The following is a 19,492-nucleotide window of genomic DNA, read 5'->3' on the forward strand; positions in this document are numbered from 1 at the left end:
ATACAGCAACCTTGCTTCATCTATACCACACTGTACTCCCAGGTGCCCTCCACTAAATTATTTTAAAGCAAATCCCAGACACTGAGATTTACAAGTGACTCCCCTATTTAAAAAAAAAACAAAACAACCAAACTTGTTGCTGTTGAGTTAATCCTGATTCATGGCAACTCCATGTATTAGAGTATTAGAGTAAAATTGCTCCTCAGGGTTTTCTTGGCTGTAATGTTTACCGAAGCGTAAAGATTATAGGCCTTTTTTCTGTGCTGCTTATGGGACGATTCCAACCACCAACCTTTAGGTTAGCAGTCGAGCAAAATCCATTTGCGCCACCAAGGGACTTATCCAAATCAAAAAATCCAAACCCAATGCCATCAGTTGATTCCAGTCCATGATGACTCTATAATAGAACTTCCCCAAAGGGTTTTTAAGGCTGTACATCTTTACAGAAGCAGAATGCCACATCCTTCTCCTGTGGAGTGACTGGTGGGTTTGAACCACTGACTTTTTTGGATGGCAGCTGAGCACTTAACCACTCACCACCAGGGCTCCTTCAGGGACCTATACGTGGTTGTAAAGTGAAGCTCTTATACTTTGCCCTCATCTTTGTACCAGCCCACTTCCCAGAGGTATAAGATACTCAAAATAGTAATTTTTAAAAGAAAGTGATTAAATTGTCTCTATGGATTTCACAGAAACCCAAAGGCAAATGAAAAAAAGTATGGAAAGTTTTTAATTTCCTTCAAAAAATATAGAAAAAAGAAATACTTAAGATTTACATATGAAAATGAGATACTTCTTTTTCCAACCAGCTTGTACATAATTCTTACCATCTTCATTTAAAAATAGTTTGTTGAATCTTAATCCACTCGGCTCTTTTCCAACATATCGATGCACATATTCTGTTCCAAGGTCATTAACAGCAATGGCGTACTTCAAAGGTTTTACACAGGACTGAAGACAAAAGGGAACTTTGGTGTCTCCAATTGAATGCCTATTTAAAAACAGATTTAAAAATAATTAAGATCACTTGGAAAAAAATACAACTGCATAACTGGAGTTGTTATTTTTACATGTTATTCTAATTTACATAGTTTTTCCCACAATTCAACCACAAAAGTTTACTTTAATATTAAATAATAAGTATAAAAAAAGCAAACCCATTGCCATTGCGATTCTGACTCCTAGCAACCTTATAAGGACAAAGTGGAACTGCCCCACAGGGTTTCCATGGCTGTAAATCTTTATGGAAGCAAACTGCCACATCTTTCTTCCAAGGAGCAGCTTATGGGTTCAAACTGCCAACCTTTTGGTTAGCAGCTGAGCACTTTAATCACTGTGCCACCAGGGCTCCTAGTAAGTATAAGAAGTATGTTTATTTTAAGAGGGATAATGCAAAAAAAGACAAAAAGCCCAAAAGCATTCAGGTAATGAAACGATTCTAAATTGACTCATCAACAATTACGTAATGTGAGAATTTTCCTTTTTAATGGCAATAAGGTACCCTCCCTATCGCTGCCACCCATATTCAATCATATAAAATAATTAGCCCTTTTAGAAAATTATTCTTTTTTTTTTTTTTAACTCAAACCCTTAAGCCATGGCTAAACCATTAGTTGGAGTTGAAAGGAGTTCAGTTTAGATTCAATACATTCTCTGAGAGCCTGCCTATAAATGTCTCATCTTATGAACCGTATTTACTCACAATTCCAACCTCATTCAGAGAAATAACATCCAATTTTACGAACCTGATAGAGCTGGCACAAAAGTTACATTAGACAGTCATCATCACCATGTAGACAGACAAAAGGAAAAAAAAGAAAGCTTAATCTATTACCAATCTTGGAGGTACAGCATAGCTTTGGGAATGAAAAGAGTCTGACCAACTCCATTACAATCTCCATAAGGGCAAGGATCTTTGCTTTATTCACTAACATATCCCATTAGTGCCCTAATGTACCAACACATTACAGGCGATCAGTAAATACTGAATGAATTAATAAATAAATGTCGTTAGTTACTGTTGAGTTGGCTCCAACTCATGGCGACTTTGTGTATAACAGAATGAAAAGACGCTTGGTCCTGTGCCAATAAATGGATGCATAAATCCTTTATCGCAAAAGTTTTTCTAACATGTTGTAGAAACTTTGTCAAAAGATTTAATAATAAGAATAAACATAGTACTCTAAATGATTACAAAAGTATTTTTTTTTAATTCAGGACTGTACAACACATATGGAAGCATAAACAAATACACATTTAAGTCAAGCAATAATATATAGTTTAATATGATAAAACTGAGAACATAATATTAAAAAAAAGAAGAACTACTGGACACTTTTGACTTACTAATTCCTCTAAGGTGGGTGACCAGGTACATTTATTGACCAAACTGGGATACTTCTGAAAGCGAAACTGGCACTATTAACAACTACCAGAAGCAAGAAGTTTAAAAGCGACTGTCCTATGACAAACAGGAACCTATGGCCATCTCAGTCCCAAGTAAATTATAGAATATAAATGCCTATGCATGTGTATGTATCATCATATAATACTTTTTCTATCAAATTTACACATAATTTAATTAAGAGTATAACTTCAACTTGATAATTGTTCTAAAAAATTATCTTACTACCTTTGGAATTAAAGATATCTACGTTCTAGTTCCAATGCCAGTTTTTAAAATTCTCTAGAAAAGAACACTAAAAGAATCATCTCCACCAACAGGCAATGTTTGAGAAGAGAAATACCATGTGCAAGCATTACATGATAATAAACCATTCCTTCCAAATCCAAAAAAGAGGAATGTAACTACCTACTAGAATTTGCTCTACAAGGAAAAAACCATGTTTTTCATTTGTGTCCTTTCCTAGCACCCAACATTCACTTCTACACAACTGAGTGTTTAGTACCATCAGTTCAGATGAAGATAAAGGTGTGCCATAAAAGAAAGACCACCACACTAGAAGTTAAGACACCTACATGCTAGTTTCAGCTTTGCCAATAATATGGGAACTCCGGGCCTCAGGTTTCTTATTTTCAAAGTGAATGGGCTAAGTCATATGGTTTTTGTTGTAAATACTTGAAGATAATTAGAAAAAAATAAAATGATCACTTAGAATGAAGAGATCAAACTTTCATAAATAGAAGGGAGGAGGCTTTAAGTAGGACATTATCTTGAAAAGTAAACCCTAAAATTACAGATTAGACAAAAGAATACTGATTTTTCTTTTTGGCATCATTTTTCTCAAAAACCTAATTACGATAATAAATCTTTATGTTTGACTTCCAGCACAATAATAAAAAGCATTATTCTTGAAAAAATATTCCATAACTTTATTAATTTTTCCAAGGGTCTCTCTTAATTCTTTAATTTTTAAATTAAATCAGCCTCTTTGAAGCGCCCTCACATCACTGTCCTTTTCATCATTCTGTCAGACTCTCATTTGTCAGTGGCTGTGTCTGCAATGTGAGCATACCCCAGATATTGCTTTCATTGACTTCACGAAACTCAGCATATTTTGTAAGCTACACCTTTTACTTTGCAAATGGTTGATGAACAACAGGATGTGTTACGCTGCATTGTCTAACTATCGCGCTAATCATCAGGAGCATGAGGAACAAAGATACTGACAGCAAGAGTAACCAATGTTAAGCTGAGAAATGAGGACTCATTTTCTTAGTGGTCAGTTCATTACTGAGTAATTCCATGTTCTGACAGGTCTGCTTTTCCTAAACAATTTCATAACTACAGGTATTTATATATATACTTGAATAACAGGACTACTACTATGAAGATAGACGCAATGCCTCATATAACTTAGTTCAGGCAGTTCCCGAGTTATAAACAAGGTCCATTCCTAACTATATCTTTAAGTTGAATTTGTAGGTAAGTCAGAACAGGTGCATTCGGTTCTTATCTAGCCTTACTTTACTGCAAGACAGGAAGCTCTGGTGGTGCAGTGGTTAAAGTGCTCGGCTGCCAACCAAAAGGCAGACAACCACCAGCTGCTCCAGCCATGGGTGTTGATAGTACTGCACTAAGTAAAAAAAAATTAGAAATACCTAAAAACAAGCAATAAATATCTAGTCTGCTTCCGTAAAGATTTACAGTCTTGGAAACTATGCGGCAGTTCTACCCTGTCCTATATGGTTGTTATGAGTCAGAATCGACACGATGGCAGTGGGTTTGGTTTCGCGTTTTGGTGTGAGAACAGGCAGCAGCAAGTCAAGATGGTTGTGATGAAGAACGTGTTGCAAGCCGGGTGGTTCAATCATTTCAAAGTGAGGGGAAATTCACGTAACATTAAAGGGCACGTATGAGTTATCCAAGTTGTCTGACGTTCGTAACCTGGGGACCGCCCGCATATACAGTTACTGTCTCAGTTGAGTTATTTTAAAAATTAAATTAAAATCTACATTTATTTACCTTCTTGAATTTATGTCATACTAGGGCTAACTTCCTTTATTGGAGATGGCCTTTTTTTATCCCATGCTCACTGTGACACAAATTTAAGGCTTAGAAGTGCGTTTTTATGGACTTAAACTTACCTCTGTCCATCTACTGTACAAACTGATACACCCCACAAATCAGGACTGAACTTGGCCAGTTGAGGAATATAATCTGCAACCTATTCAAAACATTGGAAAAAAAAAAAGAACAGATATAGGCAAATAACTTCTTCTTCTACCAAAAAAATTATCTCAATTTGGCTTCTGCCAATTACTAAAAAAAGCTAAGGGCACACAAAATCGAGGAATGGGTGAGATCTAACTGACTTCTCTCAGTCTCCATCATCTCTTATCTTTCCCAATGCATTCTCTCTACCTAGAAAAGGAGAGCCTAAAACATGAATTTGGATATAATTTTGTTCTTTTTTTTTTTTTTTAAGGGAAAGAAGAACTTCTTTAATCAGGGTCATGGGTGTTGATAAGGTTGTACTATGTAAAAAAAATAGAAACCAAATACCTAAAAACAAGCAATAAATATCTACAATGAAATAATTATCAAGAGCTAATAATATACTGAAGCTAAGTATTGTACTCAAAGCTAAAACAAAAAATAAATAAATAAAATGTAGAAATTAATGATACAGTTCCTAGTATTATTTAAGACTTTTTTTTTTAAACTGGAAACTTTTCACTTAATGCTGAAGGATATCAGATCTGTAGAGATTTGCTATAAAATTCTTTCACTGATTAAAAAGCCATCACAACCATTTGAATAAATAGTAATACTTAAAATCAGGTTTCCTTTTAGCCAGAGTAACTATAGAAAATATTTCAAAAACATTAAATTCAGTGGCTTCACTTAAATTTGTTAATTGGCAAAACACTAAAAAAATATATACTTTTACTCTCTGTACTTCAAGTTGAGCTTAACACACTAAGTGACTGCATTAGGAAGACACGCACATCAGAAAAATTACCTTTCCTCCGGACTGCTTTTTGGCACTTTCAAATAACTCATCGATGTGTGAGGTAAAAGACATAAAGTCAGGAATGACAAACTTTCTTCTAAAGGCTTGTGTCAATAAAACAATGTTGCTTTGAACACATCTGTGAAATGTGAGAAAAAAATTAATAGTCTGGGTGCCTTTCAAATATTAATATTGGTAATAAGAAATAGTATTAATTAGGAGGATATTAACCCTATATATAAACAATAAAGTCATCATTTTATACAACAAACTAAATTCCACAAGTAATACTCTTTCCACATTATCTTCTTTCCTCCCAGCAGCCTTTGACGTAGTTGCTTGTATGCTGTTGAAGCAGCTAAAGGAATAAATTGAATGTACATAAAAGTTAGGTCAAAGATTAAAATGACAAGAGCATTATACCAGGTAAGTATTAAGACCATCTGAAACAAGTTTCTTAACCTGCCAGGGTTGATAAGCATTCAGCTTGATTTGCAGTTAGCAAAAAATCAGGCTTTAATATGTCATGGCTGACATTCTGTTTATTTTTCAATTAAGTAACCTCAGAAACATACTTCTTAGTTCCTCTATACTACTATTACTGGTACTTAAACTTACATTTCTTAGTTAAAAATGGAGATAAAGTCAATAGATTAATTTACCTCAAATTAAATACTTGTTAAAATGTTCGTAAAAACTAACATAGTTTTTAAAAAAACTACTATAAAATAGTGTAACAATTTTATACAATTTGAGTCATCAAAAGTATTAAATTATTCTGTTTAATGTAAGATATGTAATACATTGTAGAATAAAAATGTTTCACTGCTAAAAACTGTTTAAAGGCCAGGGTAAACAAGACATATCAAAATGTGGATGGGAGGGCACGAAATTTAAAGATTTGAACCAGTACTCTGCTTTGTTCAGAAAAAAAAAATTTTTAACCCAGAAAATATTTTAACGTAACCTTAGAGAAGAGTGTTATAAATAGTGCACCTATAATATGAGCTTATCTTAAAAAGAGCCTCAGTAACACTATCAAGAATACTTCATTGATAAAGGGGGACTTGCTATGACATGGGCATCCAGCCACAATATCAAATCAAATACATCTCAAGGCTAAGCTCTTAACAGACAAAAACCAAATGTTCATAGTTGAAGTTTTAAAGTCTAACCAGTAAAACTGTGAGAAGTTTTTTTACGCACAGTAACTGGATTCCTTACAGGTAAGTGATGTGATACTATATATCAGCAGCTTATTTGGGGAAGAGAAAATAAAAAGAAGAAATCTGGCATTTTTTTAAATAAGTACACTAAGTTTCAAGTACTATTCGTCCTGTTTAATACTCAAAATATCAACACTTTGAGAAGAATGATTTCCCCACTTTACAGATAAGAAGTTGAGACTTTGTGAGGTCAAGTAACTTGCACTAATCATAAATAGAAAAACAAGCAAGTAAAAACTTTTGGTATTTCTTTTTTAGTCTGTGATTAAAAAAAAATGTTTTTAAATCTCAGTATAATTCAAATTGTTCTAGATGAAACATCAAATTAAAACTTAAAAACAGATTCCACATTTTAACTATTAATAAAAATTCAGAATGTATATTCATCTGGGTCAACATAAAATTAGCACATTGGTTTAAAATTTTTTAAAATCCTAATTAAAAAAGATTAATATTCAGTGATAAGGACATCTCCCTCTCACAAGAAAAAATTATAGCCCTAAATTCCATAATTAACCTGTAGACATATAAATAATTGATCTTTTAGAACACTAGTCAGTATTTACTTCAATACTTTTGATTAATCAATTTCCAGCAATGTTTCAAAGTTAACCTAAGAAATATTAAGTTTTGCCATTGCTTTCATATTTAATATAAAAATGTTTCACATAGCTATCAAAATTCAAATTGCACATATGAGAGCTGCAAAGAATATATTCCTAAAACACACATTTCTTAGAGGAAAAAAAATTAAGACAATTATTTATATCTACATCAATATCAAATCTATTTCCTCATTTTCAAGAAGTTAAAAAAGAGAAATACATGAGGACTGCCAAACGAATTTTGATTAACCTACTACCAACTACTATTCAAAATTAATCAGCACTTTCTAAAAGGGTTTATAATTAAAATTATTGTACAGCCAGTGAAATTTTGAGGCCTTTTTGGTTCTATCAGAAGGTGATGATAAATAAAGCTTGTGGCAACTTAGCCTTACCTGATGAACTACTATGGGCTAGCAAAAACAGCCTTACCACTCAGAATGGTTTTAAACTGTATACTGATGACTGATCTATATAGTAATGTTTTTCTTGTAAGTTATTTTAATACCCAACCCAAAACCAAACCTAATACCATCGAATCAATTCTAACTCATAGCAATGCCATGGGGTTTCCAAGGCTTTATATCTCTACAGAAGCAGACTGCCACATCTTTCTCCCAAGGAGCTGCTTGGTGGTTTCAAACCACCGACCTTTCAATTAGCAGTCAATCACTTTAACCACAGATACCATTAAGCCAACTAGAAAATCATAACCATATAAAATGAACTCTGAGGAGAAGGAAGTATTTACGTTTTCAGTAAGTTACATATTTCTCTGTGCTTTGTTCCGTTTTCTTATCTGTAAACTGGGAATAATAATTTTCTTAAATATTATTATGTATGGCTAACAACTGTAAAGTACTTCAGTGTTTCACAAAATGTTCTTCAAATATATTTCATTAATAAAATAACATAATGGATATTAAATTGTTTAGAAAAATCAAATGCTATACAAATGTGAGGAACTGTCATTCACTTTCTCCCCCCAAAGAGCACTATTACACCAAAGTAGTTCTAATACTTAAAAGAGTAAAAAAAAAAAAGCATAAATATATAAAGCATTAGTTTTCAACACAAATTTTCTACTATCAGTTTTAAGCATAATTAGCATTAAAAACAGGTAAGTATCTAGATGGGTACAGGCAGTCTCCAACTTTCAAATAGATTATGCCCCAAAAAGTATGCTTGGTACTCATTTTCCTGTTAAAAAAAAAATGTCATATATAAAGAGTTGTTTCTCAGATTAGCCACAAAGGCTAAATATAATCACTGACAATGTATTTTAGGTATAAGAGTAACACTTTGAATCCAACCAAATCTACCCACCTTTACAGATTATTTGCCTTGGAAAATGAATTTCACGTTTTAATGTCTCTCTCCTCCCCAGCTACAGAGAGGTATGATATTTTGTTTCTGACAACGCTAATGAGATAACTTCTTATATTTAAAAACAGAGAAAGAACTTCTCTGGAGCAATCATCTTTCCAGGTGACCCAAAAAGTTTAATAGTCAGAAGTTGTGAATTACTTCATTCCAAGGATGAAAGGGGCAATCATTATACCTACAGACCTGGACTTTTCCACTGCCTGCTAATACATACTGCTAAGTATTTGTCAAGTTGAGAACTGCCTGTATTACAATCATCAATTTTTCTTAAAAAATGTTTAAAGTAATGGTGATTATTATTTTGAATATAATTATATATACAAAATTTTATAACTGTGTTTCCTGGCTTTGTAAATAATATATTTGAAATATTACTTCTAATCTCATATTTAAACACAGCAACAGGTTTTCAAAGCACAAAAAACTTCAAGAGAACTAAAAATGTCTAAAATACTGTTTCCACTTAAATTTCAAAGCCAATGCCCCATACCGATTTACCAACAGATCTACCTATCATCTCTCCAGCAACTTCTTTCAGGGACAGACTAAAATAACTCCCCACAAGGCACCATAATCAGATAGTGCATTAATATTAAAAATAAAACAATCCTTACTGCAAAGGCACAGATAACTCCAGAAATGATTTTCTTCTCTACACAAAAACACAGGTTCTGGAGTTTCAAAATTCCTAACACCAATTCTAACAGGGACCTGAAATCTATACTTCAAGGTCAGCTGAGTTAATAGAAACAAGAACCTCATTGTGAAAGGTAAGAATCCAAAACTGTACACAGTGCTTCCCAGCATGCCAGGAAACACTGAAGTACCCTAGTTAATATGTGTACCTTCAGATGACTTAACAACCCAGGATATCTCCAGGAGATATTTAGAACAAATTATTACCCACGCCCCTCCACCCCACAAAAAATAAAAGTAAATAAACTTTCAAAGTAAATGCAGGAATTCTTTGTGTCCACCTCAACCTAAGCATATGGTCTGGGAAAAGTCAATATCCTATACTAGTATTTATAGTTTTATACTAGTTTCATTTAACTATCAGTAGTTTAAAAAAAATACCATTTAACTTTGGGATCTATTACAGCGTGAAGTCCATTAAATCATTAGGTAATCAAATTAAATAGGAACATATTAACGAAGATCAATAATTAACAGAAATGCAAATACAGGAATGTAAAAATATTCTCATTTAACTAAATCAAGACATTCATCTCCAAAGTTGTCTTTAGTTTTTAGTTGTTTTGAGGGTAATGAAAATAGGCAAAAATCTATGTATTGATGTCTGGAGAGGGGAGAGAAGCAGATGATGCAGATATGAAAATCTGAGGAACACAGGGCTGTCCGAAGCCCTCTCATTTTATGAAGTCATCTAAATCATCTTATAGGAAAGACCTAGAGACCACGCTGAGAAAGCCTGCAAAGCATGCAGATGAATTAGGGATCAACATAAGCAATGACAGGACACAGGGTATACTGTATTCACAGTGAAGGCAAGCTCCAGGTACCGTAAACTGGAAACATCTCCTTAGAACAGATTGAAAGGACGTATACTCTTAGCTCCAGTGTATAAAAGAATGCAATGTACACCAACTTCTTCAAACAATTATTTGTAAATCCCCCCTCCCCTTTTTTTTCAGTTACATGGGAAGCATTGGCCTTCAAAGATGCAATTTTGTTTTAAAGTAAAACCACCACATAGCATAGCAAATCATCATTAGAGGTTTGGCAGAAATTTTTACTTTTTAAAAAGATCTTTGTCTAGCATGACACCATCTGATGTTGTTTGAAGAGTTAATCTTAACATATCCATACACTCTTTCAACCTGGGATCAGACGTTCGCAATCCTGTAGATTTGAGTGCCTGTTTTTGAAAAAATAAGAGTTTGTAAATACATAGTGCAAATAATGTATATGCTTATTCCAACTACAAGTTTTTATTCCTGTGTATAAAAACTTCTACCCAAGGTTTGAATATTTATATGCCACTTTAGTGTCACTATTACCCAATTTCTGGACAAGTTTCTCATTGTTTCTTTCACAGATTACCTTGAAATGAGCGTGATAAAAATTTGAAAACATGAGAGAAATAGGGTCAGTCAGAATCTACATGCCAGATGACCTTTAAGACTACATTTCAAAAATACTGTATCACTGATTCAGTATTACTGACTGTTAAAAACGTTACTGTAGAAAAATATAAAAACTTACTGTAATAAATTTATGAACAGGTATTTTCTCTTGTCCTTCCGCAATTGTATAAAACAGCAAGTCTTCCAAACTAGGTAACAGGCCCTGTTTTATTTTACTAAAGGATGAGAAAGAAGACAAAATTAATCCTTGTGTGAACACTGTAATGGATTTTAGTTAAATCTATTATTAAATAATCACAGAATCCGACTACAATTGAGCTAATCTACTCATCACGGCTATGTTCACCAAAATCAAAACAGTACCACTAAAAGCCACACTGATAAAACAGTAAAAATATTATTCCTTAATAAATACAGATCTTTTTTTAATACCAGATTTTGAAATTGTGATTACTTTCTCTATTTGTGCTAATGCATCTGTTATGGTGATGATTTCCTATATGGCCCATTACATTCACTCAATATCAACTATAAAAAAAAGAGCCCAGCAAATATTCAAGTAAGAGTCAATATTTTTTAAATATGATAGCTATATTTATATATTATATGTTATTCAAATAGTTAACCTGACTGTAAAATGTGGTAGTGGCAATTAAGTAATGGACAGTTAAAAGAGTAAAAGCACAAATTCTGAATTGTGTCTGTACTACTTACTAGCTGAGTGACCACTGGTAAATGAATTAACCATTCTGTGCCTGTTTTCTCATCTAAAAATGGGGGATAACAGTGTCTACCTCATAGAGCTGTTGGAAACCTATTGCCATTGGGTCGATTCCAACTCAGTGACCCTACGGGATAGAGTAGAACTGCCCCATAGGGTTTCCATGGAGCGGCTAGTGCATCTGAACTGCTGACCTTTTGGTTAGCAGCCCCACACTTAACCACTGCATCACCAGGGCCCCAAGTGGTTGTAAGGACCAGTTAATTCTATATATTTAAGTACCTTTAGAACCCTGCCTGACAAAGAGTAAGTACTCAACTGATGTTAGTTTTGGTAGTTATTATTTCTAAAGTGATCTAGGTTCACATATACAGACCAAATTCCACAAATCATAAAGATGATTAGAATGTAAGATTTACCATAAAATGCATTAAAATCTTAATTAACTAAAATAGAATAACAATGAGGTGCTATGATTAACCAAACTTTTAAGCAAGAAATTTTTTCTTATCCATTGAAAAGCTTTCAAGTGAACAAACTATAATGAACCAATTAAATGTCTTTTTCTAAGCTCTGAAATGAAAATAACTTATTATTCTGAACATCAATGACATTAGTATTATGCTGATGTTATAAGGACTACAGAACAAACGAATCCCTTCTCCTGATCATTTCCCTCCCATTTTATTAAATAGGAATGGGGAAAAGGGACTGGTGTGCTTTTGATTTGTAGTCCTTATATAATCAATGTAATACTTATACATACATACACAGATACTGTGAAACCTGTGAGAGTCAGAACTCAACAGAACTGCCTTGTTTTTCTGGGTTTCAGAAGTTTTCTGCCTTTGACAGGGTGCAGTCTTTTCTATTGTTCTCTATTAATGGAAAATATTTGAGTTTCCTTCTCTGACAGGTTTCCTCCTTACACAGCTTTCAGCTTTCGCCAAGTGTGTATATACACAAACACACATACCGTAAAAGGATTTTACCTGATCTGTATTTCAAGAAAGAAAGTGAGAATGAGAGAGACAGAGGAACAAGGAGAAAATACTCATTTTCTTAAATTAAATTTTAAAACTTAATATAGTTGATAATATAATTGGTTCTGGACTAGCCATAGATATAATGACAATTTTCATGCAAAAATTGTTATTTTCTATAAAAAATAAAAAAACTGCCACAAGTCTGTTTAAAACTGCACTTTTGTATTATTTAAAGAAGCTTCTCTGTGTCTAAATATTTCCTCGATTACCCAAAGAATGTATCAAATTTCCCTACTTTAATAGAACCATAAGTACTTAATTATTTCCCAAACTAGTATTATATTACTATCTTAAAAAGCAACAGAACACAGAGTTGATTGACAGAGTATGTATAGTTATACATATACATATAAATTTCTCTTAAACATTAATATTGGCATTAATATCATGTATACTTGTTTTCAAAACTGTTAGAACAACTTTTCATTTTTCAAGTCAATCTAAAAATATAGGAATTTCATGCCAATTCTGTTTAAAAGCTAATAAGTAGGATTACCATAAAAAAATTAATGACATATCCTGATATAGTTATTCCCTAAAACCATTTTTGTTCTTAGACAACTTTAAAATACATATTTGGGATCTTTTAATATTAATCACTAAAATTTATCAATCACTTATGTTTCAAATACTGTGCTGTTTTACACATATTCTAATATAAGGCCTTCAATGATCTTAAGACAGAAGGTAAGATTGTTATCCAAAATACAGTATGATTCCTGCTACACAGTAAAAGCTCAATAAATTACTTGTTGAATAAATGAATGAGTCTATCTCCATTTCACATGTGAGGAAGCAGAGGCTCAGAGGGGTTAAGAAACTTCCTAAGGTTGCACAGTGGCAGACTCAGTTTAGAAACCAATTCTCTGAACCCAGAGTCCAAACTATTGACCACTACACTATACTGGCTCTTGAACTTACTGCTACTACTTTTTTAAGGCTAAACACATTTTCTAAACCTTACCCTGATCTAATACCACTACTCTGAGTTCAGTAATACTGATGACCTAATATTTAAAGAAAAATTGAACCAGCTGTCAAAATATCAGTGGATAATAACATACCAATTATTTACAGAAAATGGTTCATCAAGTACATTGCAGATAGCGATAGTTTCTCACTTTAAAAAACTGCAGTATAAGCCTTCTGTGTATTTATCACACGAGTAAATGGTATTTGCTTTTCCTAAAAGCTAGGTAAATAACGTAAAATATGTACTTCTTTACCTTATGGCACACAGCACAAAAACATTAAAATGATCATGTTATTCCATAGTTAGCAAAAAAGGTAAATATTTACCTGCTTTTAGAGACAAGAGACTAACTTTTATCCGTAGGAGAGAAAATTTAAGACATCTGTAAATAATATGCTCTCAAAACATGGTCAAAAATGATTGAAAAAATAATAGTTATAAAAAATAAATTACTACCTATCTCAGCATTTAATAGCTTGGACTCTGATCTGAGAATGAGTTAGCTTAAACGGTCTGGGGAACAAACGAATGCAGATTCACTCCAAAATTTTAAAGAGAGAGAAATTACTCCAAAGATGTTTCTTGCCCTTATTTAATGTGATCTTATGGCAACGCTATCACAACAATGTACTTTGCTTTTAAAATTTGAAAGCAGAAAACTATAGCTAGGAACTATAGTTTAACTAGAAAATCTTTGAGAAGGTTTGACAAAAAATAGATTATAGCATGTTTTCAAATTTTAGCACTTTATTGTGCTTTAAGTTTATAGTTGCTATCAGTTTCTCATACAAAAACTTATACACACATGGTTATGTGACCCTAGTTGTATTCCCTATGATATGACAGCACAGTCCTCCTCTTCACACTGTATTTCCCGTGTGCATTCAACCAGCTCCTGACTCCCTCTTCCTTCTTGTCTCACCTCTGGACAGGAGCTGCCCACTTAGTCTCATGTGTTTACTTGAGATAAGCAGCACACTCTTCACCAGTATCATTTTATGTCTTACAGTCCGGCCTAATCTTTGTCTGAAGAGTTGGCTTTGGGAATGGTTTTAGTTCTGGGCTAATAATCTGGGATTGTGACCTCTGGGGTCCCTCCAGGCTCAGTCAGACCATTAAGTCTGGTCTTTTTACTAGAATTTGAGTTCCGCACCCCACTTTTCTCCTGCTCTATCAGGGACTCTCTGTTGAGTTTCCTGTCAGGGCAGTCACCCTAGTTCTTCTGGTCTCTGGCTGATGGAGTCTCTGGTTATGTGGCCGTGTCTTGGGCTCTTATTTTCCTTCTGTCTTAGTGTTCTTCATTCTCCTCTGCTCCAGGTGTGTTGGGACCAACCGATGTACCTTAGACGGCTGCTAGCTAGCATCTAAGACCCCAGACACCACTCACCAAAGTGGGATGCACAATGTTTTCTAACTACACTTTGTTATGCCAACTGACCTAGATGTCCCCTGCATCCATGGTTCCCAGACATCCCCCCTTCTACTCTGTCCTTAGAAGTGTTTAGTTATATTCAGGAAACTTCTTAGCTCTTGGTTTAGTCCAGTTGTGCTGACTTTCCCTGTATTGTGTTTTCCTTCCCTTCACCTAAAATAATTCTTACATACTATCTAGTTAACGAATACCCCTCTCCCTCCCTCCCCACCCTTGTAACCATCAAAGAATGTTTTCTTCCGTGTTTAAACCTTTTCTTGAGTTCTTATAACAGTGGTCTCATACAATATTTGTCCTTTTGCAACTGACTAATTTCACTCAGCATAATGCCTTCCAGATTCATCCATGTTATGAGATGTTTCACAGATTCATCACTGTTCATCGTTGCGTAGTATCCCGTTGTCGTGGATTGAATTATGTCTCCCCAAAAATGTGTGTATCAACTTGGTTAGGCCATGCTTCCCAGTATTGAATGGTTGCCCTCCATTTTGTGACTGTAATTTTATGTTAAAGGATTAGGGTAGGACTGTAACACCACCATCACTCAGGTTACCTCCCTGATCCAAGGTAAAGGGAGTTTCCCTGGGGGGTGGCCTGTACCACCTTTTATCTCTCAAGAGATAAAAGGAAAGGGAAGCAAGCAGAGAGTTGAGGACCTCATACCACCAAGAAGGCACCACAAGAAGCAGAGCGCGTCCTTTGGACACTGGGTCCCTGTGCCTGAGAAGCTCCTTGACCGGAGGTAAGATTGAGGACAAGGACCTTCCTCCAGAGCCAACAGAGAGAGAAAGCCTTCCCCTGGAGCCGACACTCTGAATTTGGACTTGAAACCTCCAAGACTGTGACAAAATAAATTTCTCTTTGTTAAAGCCATCCACTTGTGGTGTTTGTTATAGCAGCACTAGATGACTAAGACATCCACTGTGTGAACATACCATCATTTGTTTATCCATTCATCTGCTGATGGGCACCTGGGTTGTTTCCATCTTTGTGCTATTATAAACAGTACTGCAATGAATATGGGTGTGCATATATCTATTTGTGTAAGGGCTCTTATTTCTCTAGGATATATTCCAAGGAGTGGGATTGCTAGATCATACAGTAGTTCAATTTCTAGCTTTTTAGGGAAGCACCACATAGATTTCCAAAGTGGCTGTACCATTCTACATTCCCATCAGCAGTATATAAGTAAAATCAACAATTACTGATGAACCCTGGTGAGCTCTTCAGATTCCCTGGGAGAAAAACATAAAATGATTATGACCCTGTTTCATTCCTTCCCTAATTTTTGTTCTCCTCCATTTCCTAATTTCTACCTTTAAGAAGCTTTTGCTACATTGTTCCTTCATTCCTTCTTTTACTCATTCTTTCCACTTCTTTAACATCACAAAATAGCTACCTTCGAAAGAAATGATTTCTCAAAAAAAAAAAGAAAGAAAGAAAGAAAAAGAAAAGTCTCATGCTTTTAACTAGCATTTATGACACGTAAAGCTTTAAGTTAGGCATTGCTTATAGTCCAGATGGGGAAATACAAGATATATACTAATGAGGAACTATGAGAAAGCAGCTATGGGATCTAATCACTGAAAAATTACTTCACTGTGGGTCAATATGGTAAAGCTTTTTTTAGAGGAAGTGGAATCTGAGCTGGAACTGAAAGGTGGGTAGGAGCTGGAAACAGGGCAACAGAAGAGGATTTCTGGCAAAGGAAACAGAATGACCAAAGACACAAAGTGTAAGCATTCACTGGTGTTTACAAAGAACTACAAACAGCTAAAGCACAGGATGTATGAATTAAGGTGTCTGTTTCTACTCATAAAATGTTAAAAGACCTACTTTTCATAGTTGAGAGATATAGATAAACCAATAATGAGGAGACTGACTACCCAAGAAATATACAGAGTTTAAATTAAGAGCCTAGCCAACTTCTGCAATTTGAAGAGACACTCTTCATCTGCTTACTCTACTGCTCAACCAGTTTCCCAATTAAAAAAAAAAGTGTTTTTTTTTTTACCAAAGGATAATTCAAACTCTTCAGTATTCAGTTCTCTTATAATTTGGCTTTGCATTATCTGTTCTTAACTTATTATCTATAATTCCCCAATATAACTGACTATACTCATTGCCCTATAAATAAATCCTGCTATTTCACCCTTATTATTCTGTGTATAATCTTCCACTCCCCAAACTTCAAGGTATCAATGATCATTCCAACTGTTTCATAGGGCTTTCCCCGACCAGATTCTCTAGACCCTTTTTAGCACTCAGTGGCTGCATTACTGATTTTTGTACTTTGCTTACACAGCCTATTTTGTGTCAACACTGGGTATATAAAGATGAATAAAGTAAGGTTAGGAGCGTTGGTGGTGCAATGGTTAAAATGCTTGGCTGGGAATCTAAAGTTTGGCAGTTCAAGCCCACCCAGTGGCTCTGCAGGAGAAAAAACCTGGTGATCTGCTCCCATAAAGATTTACAGTCTAGAAAACCGCATGGGGCAGTTTTACTCTGTCCTATATGGTCACTATAACTGGGATAAAAAAGCATGAGGTCTACCAACAGAACATAAAAGAATGCTTTGATCTTTTTATTTCCATGTCTTCATTTTAAAACAATAATCTTTAAAAGATATTGGGGTTGGTTTTTAAATCAGTTTATCATTTCTAGCTTAGAGCGATTAAATTCATAGTAAATGTCCACCAACACCAGCAAATTAATAAATTAACCATTAGGTTGAAAGTTCCATTGATGGTGGCTGTCAGAATTGACTCAACGGTAAAGGGTTTTTACCCATATAAGACCATCAGTATGGAAACCCTGGTGGTGTAGTGGTTAAGCACTATGGCTGCTAATCAAAAGGTCTGCAGTTTGAATCCACCAGGTGCTCCATGGAAACCCTACGGGAGAGTTCTACTCTGTCCTATACGCAGTTCCACTCCCTGGAAACTGTATGTGGCAGCTAACTCGATGGCAACGGGTTTTTTTTTTTTTTTTTTTACCATTAGTATACCAGAATTAATTTAAGTCTAACAAAATTGCTTACCCTACAAGGCATTTTACCCCAAAGTTGATTAATTATTGGTGGAATTTAAAAACCAAATATAACATCTTTTAAGAATTTAATGTTAAAAAAAAAAAGTACTTTCTGTTATTTAATCCTAAAACCCTGTAAGGTAGGTATTGGTTGATTGGTGGCTGCAGACGTGTCAATTCCAACTCAGAGCGACCCCAAGTGTGCAGAGAACTGCTCCATAGGGTTTTCAAGGCTGTGACCTTCTGGAAGCAGATCACCAGCCAGGCCTGTCTTCTAAGGTACCTCTGGGTGGGTTCAAACTGTCAACTTTCAGCTAGTAGTCAAGCACTTAACTGCTTGTGACTCCCAGGTATAACTGTCCCTAATTTACAGATTAAGGACAGAGTATCAAAGTCAAGCAGTGTGTCAAATGTCACATAACTCTTAAGTGGCTGAACCAGAATTGGTTCCAGGAAGCTGGTCCTTACATATTTAAGAATTTTTAACCAAAATATTTAATAGAGGAATTGCTTACGTTAGTTGACTGAATTGTTGTTCTGCCTTATTAAAATTGCATCCTGTACAAAGTGTGGATGACATTGTATTAAATTAGGGTTGTGGTTTTGATCGCACTTTATTGAAGAAACTTACTCAAGAACAAGCCAAAGTACAAGCACAAAAGCCAGATTTCAATGAGGAAATGGTCAGGCTGTCCATATCAGCTGATGGCAACTGTCCATTATGGGCACAGCTTTAGGAGGGGTCAGCCTTCCTGTCTCTAAATCCTAAAAGGTATCAAAAAATTTTTTTATTATGCGACATCAACAGTTCTAATGTTTTGAAATTAGTGCTTTCATTATAAGCACTTCTTTAGAAATCAGTAAGCAATAACAAATGTTATATACCAAGCAGAGGATACTTCTCAGAGAAAGCCAAGACACAGCTGCTTCTATGTTGAAAGGGATCAGAAAACACCGACTGCAGTAAAATGCACTGTTTTCATCATAATCAAAGCAATTTTACACGTGAGTGCCCTCCAGCGTAAAACTGTAGTCACAGTGTCCATGGCTAAAACCTATTTACCTCACTCAGAGATATCAATGATTAGTAACTATTTCATAAATATCTTTTGACTCGGATTTCTTAAGCATTCCTCCTACTAGCAAATGAGCTAGAGATTGAAAAAGGAGAAAGGCAGCTATAAAATATAACTTTGGTTTATATAGGATTTACTATGACTGGGTTCCTATAGGGTCGATATGAGTCGTAATTGCCTCGACAGCAGTTGGTTTGGTTTTTTGGGGCTCTTTTAAGAATGCAAATCCTACAATTAGACTTTCAGTTTCTACAACCATAATTTTTCTTTACCTCAATATCACAAGGGTACTTTGATTTTACTGATTTCTTTCAAATAATTTTTTTAAGCTGCAAGAAACATGCACGTTATCTTCAGCAAATTTCTCTTCAAGGTGACGTTTACTCTCTTCAAAATGAAATAGTGTGCCCCCCTCCCCCGCCCCCACCTTTTTGGCCTGCAATATTGCCTCATGAAAAAAGGCTGAGTTCTA

General features: G+C 34.7%; 1 protein-coding gene across 5 annotated transcripts in view; it reads right to left on the reverse strand.

Moving 5' to 3' along the window:
• GLS (glutaminase) overlaps positions 1 to 19,492 on the reverse strand; it is a 77,915-nt gene that overhangs the window by 52,961 nt on the left and 5,462 nt on the right. For all 5 annotated transcript variants that reach the window (XM_010602677.3, XM_010602675.3, XM_023542695.2 and 2 more), the window contains exons 2-6: positions 10,861 to 10,957; positions 10,392 to 10,513; positions 5,427 to 5,556; positions 4,549 to 4,628; positions 828 to 991 (exon numbers count right to left, since the gene is read on the reverse strand). In XM_010602677.3, the coding sequence (XP_010600979.2) occupies positions 828 to 991; positions 4,549 to 4,628; positions 5,427 to 5,556; positions 10,392 to 10,513; positions 10,861 to 10,957 (593 nt within the window). The remainder of the gene's footprint in view (positions 1 to 827; positions 992 to 4,548; positions 4,629 to 5,426; positions 5,557 to 10,391; positions 10,514 to 10,860; positions 10,958 to 19,492) is intronic.

This window comes from Loxodonta africana, chromosome 6, assembly GCF_030014295.1.
Source record: "Loxodonta africana isolate mLoxAfr1 chromosome 6, mLoxAfr1.hap2, whole genome shotgun sequence".
NCBI classification, from domain to species: Eukaryota; Metazoa; Chordata; class Mammalia; order Proboscidea; family Elephantidae; genus Loxodonta; species Loxodonta africana.